The following is a 24,307-nucleotide window of genomic DNA, read 5'->3' on the forward strand; positions in this document are numbered from 1 at the left end:
TATTTTCAGTCAAGTAAGCAGAATGGCAAAGAAGTCTCCAAAAGTTCAAATGCCCTTTCTGCCACATTCCTGGCAGGCGTGCTCAGTTCTTGCGAGCGTTCCCCACTGATTTAGCTGGCGCCTCCTGTTACTCTTGTCAGATGCTCAGAACTTTTGAGACTTTAACTGTGATGATGAAGTACATCCTCTCAACATTTAGACTTTGTAGCTAAAACAGATGCAGAGTATATGACAAACTGGGGTTGGGAAGAAAGTTGTTTTACCATTATTTTAAGATTCCTTGTAATAATTTTAGCAGTATCATTTGGTAATAGGTAACTTTTCCATCCTGGGTTTTCCTGACTTAAGAGTATTCATATGACTTCAGGCTTTATTTTCTTGGGCTAAAGATGCCGATTTGTAGGATGGGATAGATTTTTTTGTTCCCTCGAGCACGGCATACAGATCTGCATGGTAGAGGCAGCCTGAAGCAGTGACTTCTGCAGAGCATGCTGCAGTGTCTTGCAGGGTTGCTCACTGAGGTGTAAAGGCAGGTGGGCAGGAAGCGTTGTGAGGAGTGAGGGCTGGGAAGAAGCGAGTTGGTACAAAAGGAGATCTGGGAAATGGGAGTACATCACCGAAGCAAGAGAAAGTACAAGAGAGGATAGAAGCTTCTTCAAAAGAAGAGGAAGAAGGAAACTGTGGAAGTGAGGAAGAGGCACCTTGAAGAGAAACTTGAAGTGGACACAGTGGCTGACGGGAAATTTTCTGAAACTCTAGTCTGTACAGAGATGTGTGCCTGGGCCCAAAGAAACTGGGGATGTCTTTTTCTATCAGTTGCCTCAGACCATTATATTCCTGTTCTCTTCTCATACCTGTAGGCTCAGGCACATGTCCTCTGGCCTCTGGTGCCAGCCATCAGGCACTGCACCCCAGGGAGGACATGTGCTGAGTCACCCCTGGGGTGAAGCATCTTCATCCGCACTGCATAAATCTTCTGCAGTAGAGAACTTCCAGTGTGAGAGAATTAAGCTAGCATCATCTCACAGACATCTACCAAATGGGAGCAAAGACTTTTATGGGTTTATATCTTGACTGAATTCCAATAGGTATGTTTAGTCTTTCACATCTGTAAAATTGCCTACTATTGTGCAAGTGTTTTCTCCAAAACATGAAAGGACCAGAACCTTTGAATAAAATGGTTTTGTAAACATAAGAACCACAAAATATTAGGTGTTCACCTCTGTTTTTGAAGACAGAAGGATTATTTTTGCTGAAAAGAAATTTCCAGAGAGAAAATTTTTATTGAAGAAATAATCTGAACAGAAAAGTTCAGCCTGACCATTTAAAATCAAAGAGATACCTACCATTCAGATTATACTGTATAAACTATTAAACTAGAGTGAAAATACCTGAAATAATTGGAATTTTTTTAAAAAGAAGATAAATGTAACAAGGAGTCTTTAAATACACTAAAATTTTATGATATCTCTATGCTACAGGTTTCTGTAAAAACTAATTATTTATATTCACAGTGAGTAGTAAAAGAAATAAGACTTAAATTCCAATAAATTATTTTCATGGATTCATAGAATGGTTTGGGTTGGAAGGGACCTTTAAAAGTCATCTAGTCCAAACCCCCTGCAATGAGCACGGACATCTTCAACTAGATCAGGTTGCTCAGAGCCCCATCCAACCTGACCTTGAATGTTTCCAGGGATGGGGCATCTACCACCTCTCTGGGTAACCTGTTCCTGTGTTTCACCACCCTCATCGTAAATAATTCTTCCTTAAATCTCATCTAAATCTACCCTCTTTTAGTTCAAACCCATTCCCCCTTGTCCTGTCACTACACGCCCTTGTAAACAGTCCCTCTCTAGACTTCTTGTAGCCCCCTTCAGGTACTGGGAGGCTGCTCTAAGGTCTCCCCAGAGCCGCCTTTTCTCCAGGCTGAACAACCCCAACTCTCTCAGCCTGTCCTCATAGGAGAGGTGCTCCAGCCCTCTGATCAACTTTGTGGCCCTCCTCTGGACTCGCTCCAACAGCTCCTTGTCTCTCCTGTACTGGGCCCCCAGAGCTGGACGCAGTACTCCAGGTGGGGTCTCACCAGAGTGGAGTAGAGGGGGAGGATCACCTCCCTCGACCTGCTGGTCACACCTCTTTTGATGCAGCCCAGGACACAGTTGGCTTTCTGGGCTGCAAGCGCACACTGCTGGCTCATGTCGAGTTTCTCGTCCCCCAGTACCAACTCCAAGTATTATGTTGGATGCTGTAAAAAGATGTAAGGATCATTAAACACAGAAGAAGATTCCTTATAGTTGTATACATATCTTCACTGATGGACATCCTTTGAAATAGGTCCAAAAGTGTCTGTCAGATGTAACATAAAGGCCTAATGCAAACCTTGGGGGCAGATGTGAACTGCGTAATCTCTTAAAATGCTCCCTTACCTTTTTTAAGGGTCACTGTATAGTGACAGTTACTAGATCCATGTGTTATTAAAACATATTATAAAAAGTGTAGCCTGATCAAAACTGCCCTTGATGTTTAAAGACTGCAAATCAGCAGAAGAGATTCTGGTCATAGGACAAATGAAAGATTGTTTGCTACAGAATACCCTTTAGTGAGATGAAATGTAAAGTAATCTAAAAGTACAAATTCTTCAATTACTGTAATTTGTCTTGTAATAGATTTTATAGTAGTCTTCCCTACAGAAGCAAAAGCAGGTATGTGACTACGTACTGGTTTAAAATCCCATAGTCCTTACTTGCAGGATCTCTAAGACTGCAGCTGCCCTTTAAAATTAGTCTAGAAATACCAAGTTTATCTAGTGCCATCACATTTTCCTATAATGCCAGACAGGCAGTTGGAGAAGGAGATTTACATCTCCATCAGTGAGAGAATTAAAAGTAGCACTGTTATTTCCTTTTCTTCTGTCTTCATAGAAATTAATGGCTGTGGAAGCAGTTACAGTGGCAGCATGAAATTTTATGTGGATGACAATTCTGTATCTTTCAATATTACATTACTGCTTTAAAATTTATCCCTCTGCTCTTTTGCAGCACTTAAAATTTACTTTATATTATTATAATAATAATCATAATTTCTAAAAATGTGACACACAAAATCTTTTTTCTAATAGATTTACTAAGATGATCGTTTTATGCTGTATTGTATGAATCATCAAGGCAGCTTCTAAGCTTATCAAATGTTACCTTATATTTGATTACTGTGTTTAATGTTGTTTATTGTGCATGAACATAGCTATATAGACAGACTTTAATTAGGGGGCCTCTTTCATGGAAAGCTTAAAAGCAGATGGTGTTTGTTTATATTTTGTTCTCAACAGAAATACAAAAAACCAGAGCATTTAATGGTTACTTGTAGCTCATCTATCTGTGGAAATTAAAAGCTAGCAAAGTTGAATAAAATGACACTGTTTTGCAAGAATTAAACTGCACTCCTCCTTCTGTTTAAAGTTGAGCATGCTCCTACACTTCAAAACTGGCTGTGGACCAATAATAAAGTATTATTTTTTTTTTTCCTGGAACTGAAAGGCTGCCTATTACAACAGCAGTAATACTGATAGCATAATCAACATTTCTTAAATCTGATTTCTATCTCTTGTCTGCTGAGTTCACGTCATACAGAGTTTATATATTAACCTGTGCCAGCAGAAGGATGAATTAGCAGTTTCTGTCAATGCAGATGAAAAGTTGTGATTTTTCAAATTAATTTACACACTTTAAGTATTTATAAATTACAACAGAATATGGAATTCGATAGTTGTTTGCACGTCTTTAAAGTCTTTATATGCAAGTTGCTAGAAGTCTTCCCAAATATAATCCAAATCTGTATCATCGCTGTTTTCCCACCCTACAGGAAGGCTTCTGTACCTCATCACACTAAGAGTTTGGTCACTCAGGTGGCCATTTCCATAACCGACCATACAGTCATAAATGTGAAATACACATAATTTAAGTAGGTAAGGTCAGTCTTGACCTTTTCACTGTTAATATAAATACAAATACAGTACAGTTGTAATTCTTGGTCTAGCATTTTTCCAGTATTGTAGCAATCTCTTCTTATTGCCAAGTATCACATCTACTGGATTAAATGGTCACATTTTTTTTTATATTTAACAACTTCTGTGTTGCATATTTGTATTTGTGGGACTTTTCCCAATTGAGCTGAAAGACAGGAGAAACAGTATCAGCTATACTTAATTGTATTAATATTACATGGTTTATAAGATTATAGGAGTTCTTCATTAGAGCAACTTGCCGAGTTGGGAGTTTATTTGTCTGCTTTTGCCTCTTTAGGTAAGTGTGTTTGCAACCACTAACCTGTTACAGAAACTGCTTATCATGGGGCTAGGATTACTGTAGTATTGGGTCTGTATGTGAAATGACTACATGCTAGTTTAAAAGCAGTGATATTAGTGATACTTCAAATCCCAGTCATCCCTATTTTATATTTCTTTAAATGATATCTGTCTGCTTTTGCCTTCCCTTACATCTGATGATAGGAGAAAAGTGAGATGATAGAAAACCATCAAAGCAAAAATTATTTTTGCTTTTACCTTTTTAATTACAATATTATTTTTGACATGTGAACTTTTATTTGTGCCCTTGTTGCCAGGTTGTTCATACATTCTTGGTAATTTCAGACACTTTTATGCACCGTTGTTCGGGGGTAATGCTGATATTGAACTTAGAATTGAGGGAGGATTGTTCCACTAAAGACAGACTGGAGTAAAATCACTTTTGTCTTTGCTTGAATGATGTACATATTTTTTTTTTTTTAATTTCTATCATGAAATATATAGACTTCAGTGTCCAATCTTTGTTTCTTCCCCATTCTGTTTCTAGGCAATCCGAAGTTTCCAGGTATCCTTACACATCTTTCCAATGAACCCTGAAGTATGGAAAGAGGACCTTTCCTGGGCAAGAAAACTACATGAACAGCAGAAGGCAACAAAGACCGAGGCAGTGCAAGCACTGGCAAAGGAAAAAGAACTTGCACAAGAATCAATCCCAGACTATGACTTTGAAAGTGATGAAATTGTGGCCGTCTGTGCTGCCATCGCAGAGAAGGAGAAAGCTCTTTCAGCAGCTAAAACAGTAGTGATTGTGTCTGCTTCAGGCACAGTAGAGACTGTTACTGAGAAGGAGGATTGTCCTACAACTCCTGATGAAACCCTTTTCATCAGAGCCCGATAGGGCAGCCTTATGGGATGCCATACTGTTTTAAGAACTAGTGTTATTTATTGCATGGGGCTTGCTTTGTTTTTATTTTTAAGCAGTGAGAGAGCCTACAAAAGTTGAAAGAACTGAAATGATTTTCCTTTTGTAAATTGAAAGCAATGACTTCAGTTGTTGTTCCACCCCTGTTTTTGGAGAAGGCCAAGAGTTGATTCTAAAAATCTGATGAACAGATGTGATGTTAAAATGCTCAACTACATTCTAACAGCTGCTTTGATCTTTATGTATTTCACAATTTTACAAGTTAATAAGCTTTTATTTAAACAGCAAAAGAAAAAAGGATTTTTAAAAAATCTATTTCAGTTCTTATTCATTAACATTATTTTTCTTGCAGTTAAAGTGTGAACTGTTCTCTGTTATCAGAAGTCTTTATTTTCATTGATTACTTTTTGTATGAGGAAGTTTCCTGTGAAACAGAGATGGATTATTATTTTGCTTGTGTGTGTGTGATAAATCTGGCATCTGATTTGTACTCAGATGAAATCAGTAGAAACCTTTATGTTGCTTCCCAGGGTGAATGGGTTAAACACCCATGGTGGGAAGAAGGATGGAAGGAAATACTATACCAAACAAGTCCCTGAATGCTTAGGTATTACTAAGTGTTTCACCAGAAGAAAGAACATTCAGCTGACACTGAAACTGGCCGTTCCTTATCTTGAATACTGTGCTACAGACATCACCAAAAGTAAAATGGTGGGAGTTAGAGATAGGTATGTCTGAAGTGTATTATGTTTAGTCTTTTCTAGTGAGGCTAATCTGATAAAGGGAGTCAATTTGTTTTTCCTAATTCTTGTGACCCGCTGTTTAAAGTGTGTTCTTAGTGAACCAGTTTTTCAGGACAGCGTTGCCCAAAGTCTCCCTTTTTATCCTTTTTGGATTTTGGATGCTATGGTGGGTATTCACATTGCAGTAACTGAAAGGCATAACGGGGGAGATTTGTTTAGTGGTCGTCTTTCTTTAGGGGAAGGTGGCCATTGGTTCCTCACATGGGCAGCTCAGAGAAACAAAGTCAGGCTGTTTGTGTGTGCTCTGTGCTGAGACTGCTCTCTTTTCATTGTCTTGGAGGCATGGAAGAGATAGGTGGTCACCTCCTAACCAGACTGCAAAAAATGGTCAACTAAGGGATTCCTGGAGAATTCAGGATTGGTAATATGTCATTTCTACATGGTTTTGATAACATTTTGCATGATAAAAAACTTTATGAATAATAGTTTCAAAGACAAGTGAAACCTTTTGAAATCAATCATCTTTGCATTTTTCAAATCTGATTTCTCTTTTTGAAGTAACATATTTTTAAAGGAAATAATGCTGCTAAAGAAGCATAGTGATTTTTGCAACGGAAAGTGTATTGCAGAAAAATTATCTCCGATCATACTTTTAGTTGAATATCTTTATTTAAGATGACACTGTCTTTGCAGAAATTAATTATCCCTTTCAAAACTTATTAGCCATGTTGTACTTAGAAGTTTTCATTAATTTTTCCAAGATTCTTCCCGAGTATACTTTTCTATATATGTGAATTTTTAGATCTGTGCTTGCACACACAAAAAAATTTACACTTTTTAACATCTCGTGAGTATTCAAAATAATTATAATTACAGGGACCAAAATATATTAAAAAATGTAAAACATCACCGTGCTACATTTTTGTTTGTTCATTCTGTTCAGAAGTAGATCTTAAATGCTTACTGAATAGGCATTTGATTAAGATATGGTTTGATAGACGGTTTAAATTGTCCCAGTTGAAGAATTTCTTAATCTTATTTTTCCTAACAAATAATACAATCTATTCAGCCACAGGAAGAGTTAGTATGAGCAGGATTTGGACAGATTTCTTCAAAGAAGAGACATTCTCTGTCTAGAAAAGGAAATGTGTGAGAAGCTGAAAGGTGTGTTTTCCTTTTGAGGGACCTCGGCTATAATCCAATACATCTTTTCTTCCTTTGTGCTTTATATTTGCATCAGTGTTATGTCTTTACTCATACAGGAATGACTGCCTCCCTCCTTTCAGAGGTCCATGTTATATCAGAATCTGTTTCCACTGAACTGAGTCCCAGAATTCCTATTGACTTCAGCACTGCTGGGCCAGACTGATGGAGAGGTGTGCATCTACACCATCAGGCAGAGTCACCATGCCAGCTTCAAGGGGTGGTAGTTTCCATCCCCTCTACTAAATGTGTTTTCCTTCTGATTAGGGGAGGTTATGAATTCGAGGTGTTGTCAGGATCACAGTGTTTTCGCAGAACAATGTAGAACAGATAAGTTATCGTGACACTGTTTTCTCAAACCGGGAAGAAGTTCAAAAATTGATGATATCAACATTGTTTTTGTTCAGCATGCCTTGTTTTGCATGTATGGGATTTTTTGGATCTGTTTTAATAAAATACTGACTTCTCTGCTGCTCAGTGATGCCTGTTTATTCTCTTGGTCATAACAAGAATAGGGTTATCATGGACCATTTTGGAATGTTTCTCATTTAATCAGTTAGTTTCTTCTGTCTCTGCTGAACATGTTAATATGTTACAGTGAAAAGAAAAGAGAAGAGAAAAGAAAAGAAAAGAAAAGAAAAGAAAAGAAAAGAAAAGAAAAGAAAAGAAAAGAAAAGAAAAGAAAAGAAAAGAAAAGAAAAGAAAAGAAAAGAAAAGAAAAGAAAAGAAAAGAAAAGAAAAGAAAAGAAAAGAAAAGAAAAGAAAAGAAAAGAAAAGAAAAGAAAAAAAGAAAAGAAAAAAGAGAAAAGAAAAGAGAAAAGAAAAGAAAAACTAAAAGAAAAAAGAAAAAAAAAAGAAAAAAGAAAAGAAAAGAAAGACATCTCAGGAAAAATGTTTAACACAAAGTAGTGCTCAGTGCTTTTAAATCTCTCGGGGGTGTCCAGATGAGAGGGACCCAAAGGAGAAAGCTTTTGTTATCAAAAATAGGATGCCTGTGAAACACACTCCCACTTTGCCATAGGGAATTTATTTTTATTGTTCTTTATCATCACTAGTGGCAGTGGCTGCAGTAGCTTCCATGTGTTTGCCTTCCATATGAGTCATATATTAAAATGCTGAAGTGTTGCAACTGTCGTTAAAGAGGAAATCTCAACAACAATGATAGGTTAGGTGGATTAATTTTGATTAATTTAAAATCCACAGTTAAACATTTAAATATATTTTTTGCCATTTGAATCTCTTTATATCCAGTGGAAAGAAATACACAGCCTCAGAGGGCCATTCATATGCCTTGTGTTAGATAAATATCTTAGAATGAGTTGAATCAGCCTCCCAAGGTGCCTAATTATTTCCATTGACTAGAAAGGAAGCTGAAGGTGACTGGGAGTTAACTTCACTTGCTGAAACAGGGCAGATGAATTCCACTCTTATAGACAGAGTTAATTATCTTTAAGAAACTTAAACATAGATTATACTGAGAGAGAATAAATCTGACGGTACTAGAAGGTAAAAAAGTATAGATCAGATAACACAACAGTGACTCTAATTTGGTAATACCATAAGAGACTGGATTTTAAAAGTAGTTATGGAGGGGGAAAAAAGCAAATGTAACAGTTTCCTCTACTCTTCTTGTTTCTGAAAGTTGTCTGAATGTCTGTTGGTGTTGAGGATCAAGATCAGAGCAGTAGCATTGGAAACTTACCTGGCCATAAGGTAACTGCCCCCCAGATCTTAAAACCAGGGAGAAGGAGGTAAAAACGAGTGTTGAGGGCAGATGGTGTTTTGATTTATTTTGAGGTCATGTAATAGCTATAAAACTGTGATAAGTGTCATTAGGACTGGGTCACAGGAAAGCAGAAGCATGTGTGCTTGGTTTATTGGCAGGTTGCAGTCACCGTGTGTTTATTGTAGGTTGGTATCATGAACATCTTGTTCTCAAATGGACTAGAGTCCTTGGCCTGTGGTATCTCCGGAGAGGGCTGGTTTAGATGCGGGAGGAGCTTATGAGCGTGGATGATTGATGGATCCTACCAGATGTGCTGGCCTGGTTTTGAGGGATGATTTTCTAAGAGCCAGAACTCTAGGAGCAATAAGGGTTGTAGACGGTGAATGATCAGGGAGAAAGATTAGAGGTGGGGAATGAGTTGACTAATAGAGTTTCAGAAAGCAGGTGATTTAGAGTTCAGTTGATTTCCAGATTCAGTAAAGCATGCAGGTTTAGAATGAGGCCTAGGAGTGGAAAAGTCTGATGGCATTTAGTAGCTCTAATAGTAAACCTGCCTTGTAGTATATTTGCAGTTGTGTCTAGGAGCAGAGCTAAAAACTTTATAGCAAGGTTAGGATTATGGCTGGTGCCATTTGAAGATAGTGGATTACATTGGACTTGTGCAAAGCATTTGACACTGCCCCACGCAACATCCTTGTCTCTAAATTGGAAAGACATGGATTTCATGGACGGACCACTCGGCGGATAAGGAATTGGCTGGATGGTCACACTCAAAGAGTTGCAGTCAGTGGCTCCATGTCCAAGTGGAGAACAGTGATGATTGGCGTTCCTCAGGGGTCGGTACTGGGACCAGCACTGTTCAACATCTTTGTCAGAAACATGGACAATGGGATCAAGTGCACCCTCAGCAAGTTTGCCAACACCAAGCTGTGTGGTGCAGTCAACACGCTGGAGGGAAGGGATGCCATCCAGAGGGACCTTGACAGGCTTGAGAGGTGGGCCTGTGCAAACCTCGTGAAGTTCAACAAGGCCAAGTGCAAGGTCCTGCACGTGGGTCGGTGCAATCCCAAGCGCAGCTATAGGCTGGATGGAGAGTGGATTGAGAGCAGCCCTGAGGAGAAGGGCTTGGGGGTGTTGATTGATGAGAAACTCAACATGAGCCGGCAGTGTACACTTGCAGCCCAGAAAGCCAACCATGTCCTGGGCTGCATCAAAAGCAGTGTGACCAGCAGGTTGAGGGAGGTGATTCTGCCCTTCTACTCCACTCTTGTGAGACCCCACCTAGAGTACTGCATCCAGCTCTGGGGCCCCAGTACAGGAGAGACATGGAGCTGTTGGAGCAAGTCCAGAGGAGGGCCACAAAGCTGATCAGAGGGCTGGAGCACCTCTCCTATGAGGACAGGCTGAGAGAGTTGGGGTTGTTCAGCCTGGAGAAGAGAAGGCTCTGGGGAGATCTAATTGCAGCCTTCCAGTGCCTGAAGGGGCCTACAGGAAAGATGGTGAGGGACTGTTTACAAGGGTGTGGAGTGACAGGACAAGGGGTAATGACATTAAGCTGAAGGAGGGTAGGTTCAGATTAGATATTAGGAAGAAATTCTTTACTGTTGGAGTGGTGAGGCACTCTAACAGGTTGCCTAGAGAAGCTGTGGATGCCCCCTTCCTGGAAGTGTTCAAGGCCAGGTTGGATGGGGCTTTGGGCAACCTGGTCTGGTGGAGGGTGTCCCTGCCCATGGCAGGGGGGTTGGAACTAGATGAACCCTTCCAACCCAAACCATTCTGTGATTCGATGATTGATTTCGTTAGTGCTTTGGCTTTGCGCCTATAGCACCAATTGGGTTAGGAAGCACTAGGGTTGAAGAGAGCAGAGATGTATAAGCTTTATGTAAAACAGTATCCTACCACCTGCCCTTATATCCAAGTCCTCTGTCAGTATATCCTACAGCCTAAACCTGGGCCCAATGCTAATGCCCGTCTGTTATTGATCAGAGCTTCAAATTAATCTACAATTTTTTATAGTAACCGCTCTCATCCTGCCAATGACGGGTAGGTCCTCCAACCTGTGCCACAGGGCAAGGACTTGAGTTAGGGCTGGGGTTTGAGGTGTGGGACAGGGGTGGGATGTCTAGCAATACTTCTGGATGGAAAGGGTTCTGTGAAGCAGTGCTCCAGGATGTGTGGACAGGACAGACTGCTGGAAATGAGGGACAGGACTGCCATTCACAGGACTAGCAGGATCGAGTCAGGGAGATACAATTTGGTATGAGACAATTTTTAATGGCAAATTAGCGTATTTTTTGTGAACACAGTGTACTGAGGAAGGTGGATACAGATGTGGAAGACAGGCTGTTTTGGGGATAGATGGATCTCTGGGGACCAGGAGTGGACGGGAGCTGTTATGTGTGAGAAGGGAAGCCCTTTTGAACATGTGGAAATTACTCATAATACCTAGCAAGAAAATAACATTTCAACTTCTGTGTGGCAAATTAATCTCTAGAAACTTGTGGCTTAATTTTACAAGACCTGTTGTGCTCAGGGAGGCTGAGGAAGGTAATTCGGCAATGTGTTTGTGGCCAGCATGGAGGAGGGTGCCAGAGCTGAGCAGGACTGTTGGGCAGGTGAGGGAGACGTAGTGGTCTGTCACTCTAAGCAAAGGCACACTTGCACAGTGCTTTTAGCCAAGCTACTACATCTGTGTTTACAACAGGCAGCAGAGGTGCTCACATTCTGTATTTGTGCGTTGCCAGTGAGTTGTGGCAGGCAATTCCAGTAGTGCTCAGGGGACTTTGTAATCTGTGGGCTGGTTGAGAATCCTTGAGTTCATTACTGAGGGAGGGAGTGTTGATGATGTGTGCTATGAGTGCAGTCCACTACTGACAAAGCCGCAATGCTGTGGGCAGGAGGAACACCTCAGGCTGAGGTTTGCTGAGGGAAGCTGGAAGGTCAGCTACTTAAAAGGGTCTATTCTTGCTTATAGCTCTTCCAGAACACACATACTTCTCATCAGTAATGATGAGAAATAATAATAAAGTAATATTAATAAAATAATATAATAAAAAATATCATAAGCCCTTGCTTATTTAAATACTTATTATACAGTGTAGATACTTAATTTTCCCATTGCATACAGCACTGATAACACTGGTGTGCTGCTTCAGGCCAGCTGTAAAGGTGTGGTCCAGTATTGGTACAGGTGCTGTATCTACAGCGGCAGTCCCACCTTCCCGCTCGGCCAGGTACTATTTCCTGTCGTAGGAGGTACAATGAGTGTATTTAATTTGTTGGTCGCTAGTAAGCAACAGACCATAGTTAAGTCATTTAATTGAAAAGAATTCAGGCAAGTATTTAGCTGCAGTAAGAACCTGAGTAATACTGTTCTCCAGCTTACCTGGTGGAAAGGTGGCTTCTGCTGCAAATATTTGTGTAGAGATTTAGCCTCACTTTCTACATGTATCAAGGCAAATAAGCTCAACTGCTCCCCTGTTAAAGGAAAATAATGGAGCAGGCCTGCGGTTTAAATGAGTGTAGTTTTTAAATTTTTGTTTGTTTGCATGCAGAATTTTCAGGGCTCTGTGTCAGTGCTCTTAGGGACATTTTTGAAGACAGCTGCCTCTCACTGACGGTGATTGTTCTGTGGTGTTTTGGAAACTTACAGAACAAGGTAAGTTTTGACAGCAGCTGAGTGCAAAGCTTTCCAAGGCGGGAGGCTTGTTAAGGGGAGGAGTTGGCACTGAATGGCAGACTCATGTAAACTTCTGAGATCAAGCAGAACATTTCCATTTAATTGTGATCTCCAAAATTACTTTAGTCAGTACAACTGCTTAAACATATCAACATAAGGCTCAAGATTACAATAAAGCATTTCACATGAAAACACTTTTAAGCAGCATAACATGCTTAGTATTTGACAAAACATCCTCCAAATATCTGTACAGAATTATTTTTATAAACAGTGTTTCTGGAACAAGATCTAACCCTTACAACATATAACACAAAACTCCTTTTTGTCAGTGGTTAACAGCTGGTTTTGGTGATGTGTTTGCCATTAAAACTCTAGGAACAAACGATTTTCAAGGACTGCAAGACAAGGATATGTTTCTATATAACCTATACTTTTAAATGAAGATTCTGCTTCCATGGTTTTGTACATTTACTGGATGGAGTATCAGATTACACACTCATAAAATTCTATTTACTATTTAAAGTAAAATGATAAATGTATGAAAAAAATACCTTTATTACATCAGTGATGCTTTAACTAAAGTGAATATTAAGACTATTAACCAGGGGTTGAAAGTTTTAGGCCCTGATACTGAAAGCACTTCTATATGTCCTTAACTTTACATGTAAGGAGTCTCCCTGGCAGCAGAGGGACTACTCTGATGGGCAACGTTAAGTGTGTGCCTAAGTGTGTGCAGAATGTGGGCCAAAGTACTTGGAGAGGAGCAGATGTGTTATACAGAGAAACATTCTCAGCACATAAAATCTGGCTTTTTAATATGTACATATACTGAAAAAGAATATTCTTAACTGAAAGGAAGTGTTTTCTTTTTCTCTCTTAATAGCGCACATATTCCCATTTCACTCAGAAAGTGCTTATGTATGCTCAGCTAGAGAATTACCTCATCAGCTGTGAATCTAGCATGGAGAACATATCTAACCCAAGAATGTCTTATCAGCAGGAAATACTGGAGGGAGAGAAGGCCGGCAATCGTTTCTGTATACCTTGTATTAATAAAAAACCTTCTCATAGAGAAGAATAGACTTTAAATATTTTCAGTCTTGATATATAGACAATAGTAAAAATTCACATTTTCATGCTTTAGTGAGACACTTTAAAATCCTGCCCCAGGCAGCTCTCAGAGTAGCTCTGTCCGGTTCCTAGCAGCTGCCTCACATTCAGCTCTAGTACCAGAAGCTTAAACTCTTGATAGCTGAGCAACCATGGGGAGAGAAAACACAGTTCTACCAGATTTGGAAAGGGAAAGAAAGAAAAAAGAAAGTGATGGGTCTTTCTATTTCCAGAGGCCCAGTAGCTCTCCCGTGTCCCAGAACAAGACAAGGCAGTTCATGTTTCCAATCCCGTTAGACCTGCTTTGTACCATTTCTGATGGCAGGGCCCAAGCGCAGTGTCTGTTCCACGCAGTCCTCAGTAGTCTAAAAGAAACGTACCCATCACACGGCAAGAGAAGAATAGCCCTTTGGAGCACAGCTGAACCCCTCTCCCCTTGAACAGGCAGAACACCTATCTATTGCACCAGTTTTTCCAATGTACCAGGAAGTATCCCCAGGGTCGATGCCTTTCACGGCTATCTATATACACTTTTCTGATAAATTCAGTGTCTCTGAGGGGAAGGTGACCTGGAGGGGGCTGCCCTTGGATGCAGAGCTAGCCCCACCACCAGACCTCATTTCATTCACCAGGAAGACGCTTTCGCAGTCCTGCCCCTGTGAAGACTCCGAGGTCTCCGAGCTACGCAGTGTCCTTACTGACGTGGTGTCGGACTGAGCCAAGCTGGCACTGGGGCCTGGAAGCAGCACGCGACCCCCAGTGCTGCTTTCGCTTAACTCCGGAGGGTAGAGCAGTGTTTGTGAGGTGCTGCTGATCTCCCTCAGCTCACGGGAGATGAAGGAGGGTGACTGACTTGACATGGCAGAGGAGGTCCTGTGGCCATCCACGCAGTTGAAATTGTTCCCCGAGTGCTGCCTCCGAGCCCCTCCAATGCGGCAGAAGAGGCACTTGATCTTCTCAATGGCTTTGCTGAGCACAGTCTTGCGGAGGAGGATGTAGACCCATGGGTCCAAAATGGGGTTCACCGAGGCAATGCGGATCGCTTGCAGGTCAGGGTTTTGCCTCACATCCCTCACTGATTCTGGCTGGTACAACTGGTTCACGAAGACACGGACCTACTCAAGGAGATAGGCGAAGAGAAAGACACAATTATACGATTACATCAGGAAGTCAAAGTTTGCATTTCAAAGCAGAGATCTAGATTTGCTACTGCAAGCTACGACAAGAGAGAAGCTGGCAAAGCCAGGCTTCTGAGATTGACAGCCTTGAGTTTATTTTCAGAAACAGCAAAAAATTCAGATAGATTAATCTGCTGTACATTGGCCTTTGTTACACGTAGGAAAGGAATGTCTCTTTCTCTCTCCTTCCCCTCATAATAATCCTGGAACCTCCAACATTTGGCCGATGTTTTTTAAAAATTCCTTTTTCCTGTTAGAGTTCAGGAGCAAAGATGTAGACTTGTATCGTGCTTCCTTGGTATACCTCAAGTCTTATGCTACCTGTAAAGAGATATCTGACTGAGGAGGCCTCGACGATCAGTTCCTTCAGCAAAGGTCTAATAATTGTTTGTTTAGAAACAAACTGAAACACAGATTATAATGCAGGTACACTAGACTCTGGAAACAAGTCCAGAGCTGTTGATTCCCAAGTTTAGAAATGCATTTTGCTGGCACCTGTCCTTACCGGAATTGTTAGTATACCCTCAACTGTTTGCTTGCTGCAGCATGGCTTGAAAATAAAGAAATGTAAAAAAAAAAAAAAAAAAAAAAAAAAAAAGAAAGGAAAGGTCCTCCAGCTAGAAGATAGGTCGAGATGATGAGATGATTGTAGCACTGGACTGCAATGCTCTGCTCTCCTACATGAGCCAGCATTTTGGTTCTACTTAAAAAGAATAAAAATACTGATGAAATGAATTTAAGATGTTGAAGCTGCTGCATGAAGTGACTATTTAATTAGCAATTTTAGTTTATCATGCACAAAATTTAAGACTAAAGGATCTTGTCTTCTATACAGAAATATCTTCTTCAGCTTCTTCCTTTGAAGCCAAGAAAAAAACCAGTAACCTAGTCCCTCACCTGCTTTAGAAGCTACTTTTGTAAATGCCCCTGTAAGGCACAGTCCAAATCTTTGATATCAATTGTCATCTTTTCTGTGTCACTAAGGAGGATGGCATCATATTGAGTTTATGTTGATCAGTCTCAGATAGCTGTTCTTCATTTTAACAAGACCTATGCAGTGTCCAGTTATGGGAAGGCCTAGGAAAGCTACTGGATAGGATTGATAATGGAAGATGCTGTACTCTTCAGATTCCTTATGGTAAGTGAAAATAAATCCTTTTATTATCTTCTATCTATCTTATTATCTATCTATCTATCTATGTTTTATTATCTGATACAGCAAAAATCTAGTAGGAAAATTATGAGGCTTTTAAAGTCTCACCCTTGACTCCTGAAAGGAATCAAGTCTTTCAAGTCTTGCCTGGCTAGGACATTACAGACAAGAAGTCAGACAAACATTTAAATAAATGAGCCAAACTAGAAGAGCCCTCTTAAGTCATTTTTATTGGAAGTTCTGCATGTGAAGCCATCCAAGTCTAGTGAAAAATTTCACAATTCTGTTTGGGGAAATTTTGCTGTGGCAGGGCAATGTGGTGGCATTCAGCTTCTCAGAATTCAAAGACTGAGTGTGCTCCAACGCTATCAATGAGGTATGTTTAAAATAATGCAGAGTCCCTTTTTGGAAGTCCTATGCATATAGCCGCTCTCTCAAACTGACTGTCAGAGTGATGATTGCCTGTATTTCCTTTCTCAGTAGTTTTTGCTAGGTTTATGGGTAACAAAACCTGCCCATGGAATCCAAAATATGGGAAAACCTTGAATTTATACAGTAATATAATGATCTGAGTTTTATTCTCTGTTACTTTCCTAATGATTTCTAACACTGCAGATGTGTTTTTGACAGCTAATTTATTGACCTTATTTTTCTGTTAAGCCAAATATGCAATCCAAGTACTTTAAAGAGCATTCCTATGCACATTGAATTTATTTTTGTGGGGTTTTTTTTCCTTTATTAAGCTTTACTTGCTTTAAATTTTTTCATTATTTATTTTATGTTAGCCTCCTATCCGATACCCATCGCTACACGATTCCATGTGGTGAGAGAAGACCAACCCCCTGCAGAGGTCAAAACTTTTAAACCTCTACCGTTCGGCTGGTATTGATTGACGATTCCTTAAAAATGCCCATAATCAAAGTCTGTTGTGACCGGCTGGCGAGGTGGTGGGGGAAGGAGGCCAGCCTATGCCTCACCTGGCCGGAGGACACCTTTCCACCGCTAGGTGGCACGGATGTCCCACGTCACAGCCTGATGCCCCAAAGACACCACGCATCTCAAACCGCAGCGGGACAGCGAAAGCAAAGGGGCGACCACTGGTTAACTTCGCCGGTGAGGACAAGTTTTGTGACTCGATTTATCAGCTCGAGCAAGTAAAGCTGCTGCTAGCGACACCGGCGCCGAACCTGAAAGGCAGCAGTCGGCATTCCTAAACCTGGAAGGTTGAAAAGTAAGGTTGACGTTGTCCGGCATCAGCTAAAATCTGTTCTTGAAATACCTGCTTGACCGTTTCTGTGAGATTTTTTCCTCCCTCCAAAATGATAAGAGGTCAAATGTATAAATATACAAAGGTCAAATATATAAATACACAAAGGTCAAATTTTCCCAGGGGATTTAACCTGTGCCGTAACAACAAATGCTCCTTTTCTTTTTCTGTACTGACTTTTCCTTATGCTGGGGAACACACCCCAAAAGTGTGTAAATGCTAGTCTATGTATATGACCAGTTGATCATTGGACAGGTATATGCCTGAGAGCCAGGAGTCCAAAGGACAGTGTTGTGGGAGTGGAGGCCTTCTAGCAGCTCATACGACTAAATGAAGTCATTACTGGGAAGATTTGAGGTGTGACAGGGAGGGGTGTTTGCTGATAAATTCATCCAGATCGCAGAACCAGAAGGCACACTTTGAAGATAGCTAAAGAAGTACACAGTACAACTTTGGAGACTTGACTCTTTTTTTTTTTTTCTTTCAACTTGGAGCTATAGTTACACGTCAGTGATTTAATAGTGGGATTGTTCTTTTGATAAGCAGCATATGAAATTGAGGTACTTATTTCACCTTTCTCTGTCTACCTGGCAGACTTTATGGAAAGACAAAAATGTCTTTAACTGCTGACTCTGTGGCTGAAAAGGACAATCGCTAATTGCACGGTGCAGCTTGCTTTATGTTATCTCTGTATGCTTTAATTCCTTTTAACAGACATGAGGCATGTATAGGCTAAAGATTCATAAAATAGATCTATTTAGTGAAAAAATTTGGACGGTACAAAATTGTTTCTACTTTCCAGAAAGGCCTCCCTCAATGTCAAATGCATTTATCAATTCAGACCTATTACTGGGATTACATCTATATCACAATAAGGTAAAAATTAGTATGTGTTGGAATGCCAATTTTGTAATTTTTCTACATGCTGGTGAAACAGCATTTACTAATGTATCATCTACAAGAACAGCAAGAGATGTATCCTGTTTCGGCTACAAACTGCAGGAGGTAGCATGACAGAGGATATTGCCTTGCATCTTCAAAGTAATTGCCAACTAAGTGGAATCCACTACTAAGTTAGTTAATCTGATGCTTGATTTTGTGCAATTTGAAATCCTAATTAAAGAAAGAAACAAACTAGAACAATTCAAATCTCAAAATAATGAGTTTTGTATGTTAGCTTAGTAGCTATAGAATTCAAGCAACATATCTTAAAAGTACTGGCAGTTTGTTTGCAACAGTGTTAAGAAGCACATAGCTCCAAGGTCTGTTGAGTTTATGCTCAAGTGATAGGTACTTGCAGGATCAGAGTCCTGTATGCTGTTTGGTGCTTCTCCTTTTTACTAACTACAGATGCAAATCATGATTTTTAATCCTATGAAGTACAATAAAGTGACTTGTATAGTTACAGTCAGACTAGCAATTGTCTTCATAGCTTCTACATGCACTCAAAATCTCCCCACATACTGATAGGATAAATTTAAAAACCATACGGTAGTAAGCAGGAACAAGTTTTTCAGCTTTACAAGCCAATAACCTTTGCTTTTCAAGGGCCTGGTGTCTACTCCATTGCTCAAAAATCATGTCTGCCACCTTGCTGTTGGCTGTGGACAGTCCCTGATGTTAAAAGAGAAAAGTCGAAACCAACTAAGCCAAAAGAAAATCAAAACTTTTAGATCAATTAAACATTAAGTTAGAAACTCTTGATTATTTCATGCCATCAACCAGATGTACACCCTGAAGAATTGTATTTTATTTTTCACTTCACCGTAACTTAACAACAATGTTCAGTGGTCAGGATCAGAAAAAGATCACGCACTTAAAAATCTTAAAAGTATCTGACAGACTGCTGGAGTGAATTACAGACTTTGAGTAGTGCGTGCCTGTATAATAATTCCAAGTCTATTCTTGAGAAAATCCCTCCTAATATAACTTACTCCCCACTTTTAACTCTATTCAATTCTATTTTCTTAAAACTCACAATATTTTAAAGGGTGAGATAACCAGTGTGGAGTGCAGAAAAGAGTCAGCACACAATTCATGTATTTTCCTTATTTCATTTTTAACCTATTGTCAGATTCTTCTTCATGTCTTTCACATCACCTTCTGCACATTGAGTACACATCAGGTTATATCAAAAGTTTCCTCTCACTAATGTTTTTCATTCAGTTTTTCTTTCCTTGATAAACTTGATCAGCCTTCAGTTCTGTCAAGTTCATTCAGCGTTTTGCACAATCCCCCCCAATTTTGTTAGAGCACTTGTCACTGCAAAATTTTGCTGATTTTATGAATAAATCATGAAGACACTAAGCAACCCCACTTGTAAACTAAGTGCTGGAGCATCTCATTATTAAAAACTGCTGTTCTCTGTGACTCAGCTTGCTGTTCTTTAACCACTTTTTAAATCAAGACAAGCATTTGCTTATTAATTCAGGGATATTTAATATTTTAAGACTTGAAATTTTTTTGTCAAACCCTATTAAACGTAGCCTGCTGGATTGCCTTTGTCTGCTCTTTTATTATGTCGTAAAAGTGTTCATTCTAAAATGTTAGAAGTTGCTTTGCTTTGACTTAAGTGATGGTTTATTCAGCTGAAATCATCAGTAGGTAGCCAGCTCATCAGAAAACTTCAGTCACAAAGTACCCTCTGAGCCTGCTTTGCGTATCTGAATCATGCTGCCGCCACCTTACCACTTGCATGTTCCTGATGACTGCCCGACTGTCCCGTTATAGATGAGCCTCTCGCTCGGTTAGAGCTCCCTAACACCCCTTCCTGAGTCATGAAAATGTACATCTATATTAGTTATTTACCTATCTCTGCTAGCGGCTCTTTCTAGAGATTCATAGCATACAGGTGTCACTTCTCTGAGTTTATATCGCAATTATTAACCTCAGTCTATACGCAACCAGAAGGCTTAATACAGCAGCATACACAGCAGTACGTCACGGGACAAAGAAGCATATATGGCTATATATATGTTCCTGTGGGGGTGGAAGTGTGGCCGTGTGAGCAAATGACTTATAGAAGCTACTTAAAGATGAAGAAATTTAACCACACTGGACACTGTGATGATGTATATATGTGTGGTTGTGCTGTTTGATTTTTTTTTTAGGAAAGCTTCCTTTTTTTCTTAGTCATCCATCTAAGTGAAATGATAGTCTCTTACCTCACTTTAGATAGAGAAAAGATGTGCTGCTTTAGCAGGGAAAAGCTAACTTATGTGAACACTCCCAAGGTAACACTGTGCCTTTTTAAGTAGTGAAATCGAAGTCTGAGAGCGCTACACAACTTCATCACCTGCAACTTCACATACCTTCTGCTATACACACTAGCTACTGTTTAAATAATAAACTTTTTGCCTCACTGAGGTTCATTAATTTTAACTGTTAACAATCCAGTTCCCTTTCTGGTAACCCCTCCCTCTTGATTTTTCCCTTTTTTTATTTTTTTAATATTCTGTAAAAGACTGCCTAGCTCCAAATGGATACGAACAATTTCATTTTGCATTTTACATTCAGACTTCTCAGCCCTCCTCTACAGGATAAGGTTTGGCTTTTTTCTGAAAGTGCTGAACTCCATCAGCCGATACCCTGTATCACATTACGACACTGTATTTAATTCCAAAAAGCCATTCTCTGCATTTACCAGCATCTCTTCTGAGAGGACGATATTGTTCTTTTGTAAAGTAGCTGTACAAGATTAATGTCTATGAGATTAATCAAATTAAATACTGTCAGCCCACGGTACTGTTGGGTTTTGGCCACTCTGTGACCTGATGCCTCCCAGTGCAGCAAGTTGGCTTACCCCTGCAGTTTGTGGAGCTGGACCGCAGGGCAGGTTGTGCGTGGTTCCTCCACCTAACATACACGTGCACCTGCCGGAGACACCCTGCGTGCAACTCAAACAGCACCTCTCGGCTTCCTTCAGGTGTCAAAAAACTAATACACAGCACTGTGCTTGGCCCTGCCATGGCACAACGCAAAGTGACAACGCCGAAGGACGGGAGACGGCCTTTGGCGACAGCCGGGGCGCTGGTGCTCCAGCACAGCCACACTTCACTGGCTCCTGTTTATGTCAGTAATGTGGCAAAACTGGCCCGACCCTTGCGATTACAGCTGCTCTGAAGCAGGGGGACGGACTCGCCGACCTCTCGAGTCCTGTTCACACGTACTTCTCTAAACTTCCTCACTGTGGTATACGCTATTTGTTCCGCATCTGCAGCTGGCCAGCTGCATTTCACATACCTTGTAGCCCCTCTACGACGGGGGGATCACCCTACTGACAGTAAACTCTCTTAAAACAATCCTTCTAAAAACACTTTCTGTTTGACAACTACTGCTTGGCTCCCTACGCTGTGTTTTGGAAGGTGGCGAATAAGGCAAGCCAGCTATTTGTTTAATGTCTCTGAGCCAGAGGAGGAGAGAAGTTCACCAAGCTTTATTATGGTGGATGGCAAGCAAGAACTGAGCCTCCGGCTGGTGGATTTTTTTTTTTTCCCCCCTTGGAGATAAGTTGGAGGAATATAAATAAGTGGATCCTGCATGTTCAATTTAATGACACTAATTGTGTCAGCCATTTCACAAAATCAGCAAATGGTTAGTGGTAATGCTGTTTGCCATTTTGGTATGATCTCTAGGTTTATGTGAGCCAGATACCTCCAACTGTCATTTCAGAGAGCATTACACCAACAGGAGGTTCCACCGAGTTTACTCCTCCCACAGTGTGGAGCTGCTGGAGGGATGTCTGTGTGAGATTTGCCCCAGAGATGGTGGGTGAATCCCTCAGGAAGGGAAGCCGGGCTCAAGTTTCAGGTGTGAAGCACCCTGCATGTTGCTGGTGCCAAGAGAACAGAGCTCTGTCCTCCTTCCGCACATCAAGGATCGCCGTACCCTTCAGCAACAGCATGCACATTTTTAAAACACAGTAAACATCCAGAAATGCAGGCCAGATCCAAACCTCACTCATCACAAATTAATTTTGGAAGTGAATTTTAAAGTGCCTTTAGCTGTCGGTAAGATTTTTGCTGTGTGGATTCCAGTTGAACAGTGGAAAAATTATTGAGAATTTTTGGCGCTGTATTTTAACCAATGAAAGGAGCCCAGGACTTGGGATAAGCCATGTTTCTTTTCTTGTAAATATAAATCAACACAACTTTCTCTCACCATGCATGTATGCTAACAGCTTTTAAGTTATTATAACAGTTTGCAGCACCAGCTAAACAGGAGTCTGTCCTGCAAGCACAGACTAGAAGGAGAAAAGACTCAGTGGTGCGAGTGATGGAAAAGAAGAAGGGCTGAATAACGTTACTCACCACCAGAGGAATGGAGCAGATGACCACCACCAGGGAAGTGGCAATGAGCAGAATAACCATCTGGATCTCTGCTCCAGCCATCCGACGGAAGCTCCGGCGTCTGCGAAAGTCAGATAAACGGCTGGAGGTGGTGTCTGTCCCCAAGGATGTGCGTCGCATGAACTGGCGATGCATGCGAATGAGGGCCACGCACACTAGGATGTTGCAGATCACAGTGACCATTATTAGGAAGGAGCTGAAACCGGCGTACATGTAGGAATAGGCTGCATGGGTGGCCTCCTTTGCTCGCCAGTCTATGAAACACCAAGTGTAAGGGTACTGCAAGGTAGATTTGCCGAGCCCCATGCTGGGGAGGGCGCAGAACAGCACGTTGGAGGCATAGATGGCAAAGAGCGTGAGCCCTGCCAGCTTCTTGTCTACATAATGGTTGTAGAAATAGGCATGGTTGATGGCCAGGTACCTCTCTATGGACATGGCACAGATAATGCTGAGGCCAGATAGTCCAAAGAAGAGGAGGATGAAGGAGCTGTACTCACACAGTGCTGGTCCTCCCGGCCAGCGGTTCTGCAGGTAAGTGGCAATAGTGACTGGACTCACCAGGCAGGTCCCCAAGAGATCGGTGACTGCCAGTCCGCAGACCAGCGTGTAGAAAGTGGTCTCCTTCTGCTCCTTCCTGGACTTGCAGAGCACCACGATGGCTATGAGGTTGCCTACCATGCCGAAGATGAACATGACGGTGGGAATGGTGGGGGGCTTCCCGCCCTCAGCTCCACCGGCAGTCCCGTTGGCAGAGCCGTTCGCAGGTGGCATGATGGTGGGGTTGAAGGACATGATGCCCACACTGCTGCTGGGGAGTCGAGTAAAGGCAAGAGTGGGTCCGAGAAGGAAAGGCAATGTAAGGAAGGGGAGGAAATAGTCTAGCGTGAAAATAAAAATTCAAATGAAGAAGTTAAAAAAAAAAAAGTATATAAAAAAAAAGTGGTGTGCTTTAGTTAAAAAAAGAAAAAAAAAGAAGTCCTAAAAAGGAGCCGAAGCTGGGTGCCGTCCGGCAGCGACCGACTGCAGCCGGGGGAGTGGAGGCTGCTCTTCCTGCCGCCGCTCTCCCCGCGCACACCGCAGCGCTCCGCCGCCCAGCCCGGAGGGGGATCGGGGCGGCCCGAGCGTGGAGCCGAGCGGAACCGAGCCGCCTCACTGCCTCTCGCACCGACGCCGGGCAGAGCTCAGCGCGGCGCTGGGGAGGCCCTGGCCAGGCGGCGGCTCCAGGTGCCCCCGGGGGCGGCGCGGGAAGGTGCCGGAGCACGGTGGCCGCCGCTCATTCCCTCCGCAGCGCTGCGGTGCGGTGCGCTGCGCGTCGCGGACGCCGTCTAACTCCCCGCAGCGCTCCCGCCGAGTTTCGCTGCGAAGGGCGGGGGCGGCCAGGGCAGCTCCCGCCGCTCCTCCCCGCCCTCTCGCCCCATTGGCCGCGCCGGGGAGGGCAGGTTGCGCGGGGCCGGGCACGGGCATCTGCGCCCGGGGCTGCCTGCGGGGCGAGGCGGGGCGCCGGCAAGGGGAGGCGGGCGGCCGTTGGTGGCGGCGGGAGAGTGCGTGTGTGTGTCTGTATGTGTGTGAGGGGGCGGCGGGCACCGGCCGGTCCGGGGGCACCTGCCCGCGCAACCCCCGCTGGGCCGTCTCCTCGCCCGCGGCCGAGAAGCTCCGTGTACTCATTGAGCCAGTC

At 42.0% G+C, this 24,307-nt stretch overlaps 2 protein-coding genes across 2 annotated transcripts in view; one reads left to right on the forward strand and one right to left on the reverse strand.

Annotated features, from left to right (window-relative positions):
• TTC33 (tetratricopeptide repeat domain 33) overlaps window positions 1–7,648 on the forward strand; it is a 56,682-nt gene extending 49,034 nt beyond the window's left edge. The window contains exon 5 of the mRNA XM_075739905.1: window positions 4,851–7,648. Coding sequence (XP_075596020.1) covers window positions 4,851–5,201 — 351 coding nt within the window. The 3' untranslated portion in view covers window positions 5,202–7,648. The remainder of the gene's footprint in view (window positions 1–4,850) is intronic.
• A 4,999-nt stretch (window positions 7,649–12,647) lies between these two features.
• Window positions 12,648–23,995, reverse strand: PTGER4 (prostaglandin E receptor 4). Its single transcript, XM_010304031.2, has 2 exons — window positions 22,594–23,995; window positions 12,648–14,801 (listed from the first exon to the last, which is right to left on the reverse strand). Exons 1-2 carry the CDS (start codon window positions 23,422–23,424, stop codon window positions 14,208–14,210), a joined length of 1,425 nt encoding a protein of 474 aa, XP_010302333.1. The 5' UTR covers window positions 23,425–23,995; the 3' UTR covers window positions 12,648–14,207.
• Between the last annotated feature and the right edge of the window lie 312 nt (window positions 23,996–24,307).

This window comes from Balearica regulorum, chromosome Z, assembly GCF_011004875.1.
Source record: "Balearica regulorum gibbericeps isolate bBalReg1 chromosome Z, bBalReg1.pri, whole genome shotgun sequence".
Lineage (NCBI taxonomy): Eukaryota > Metazoa > Chordata > Aves > Gruiformes > Gruidae > Balearica > Balearica regulorum.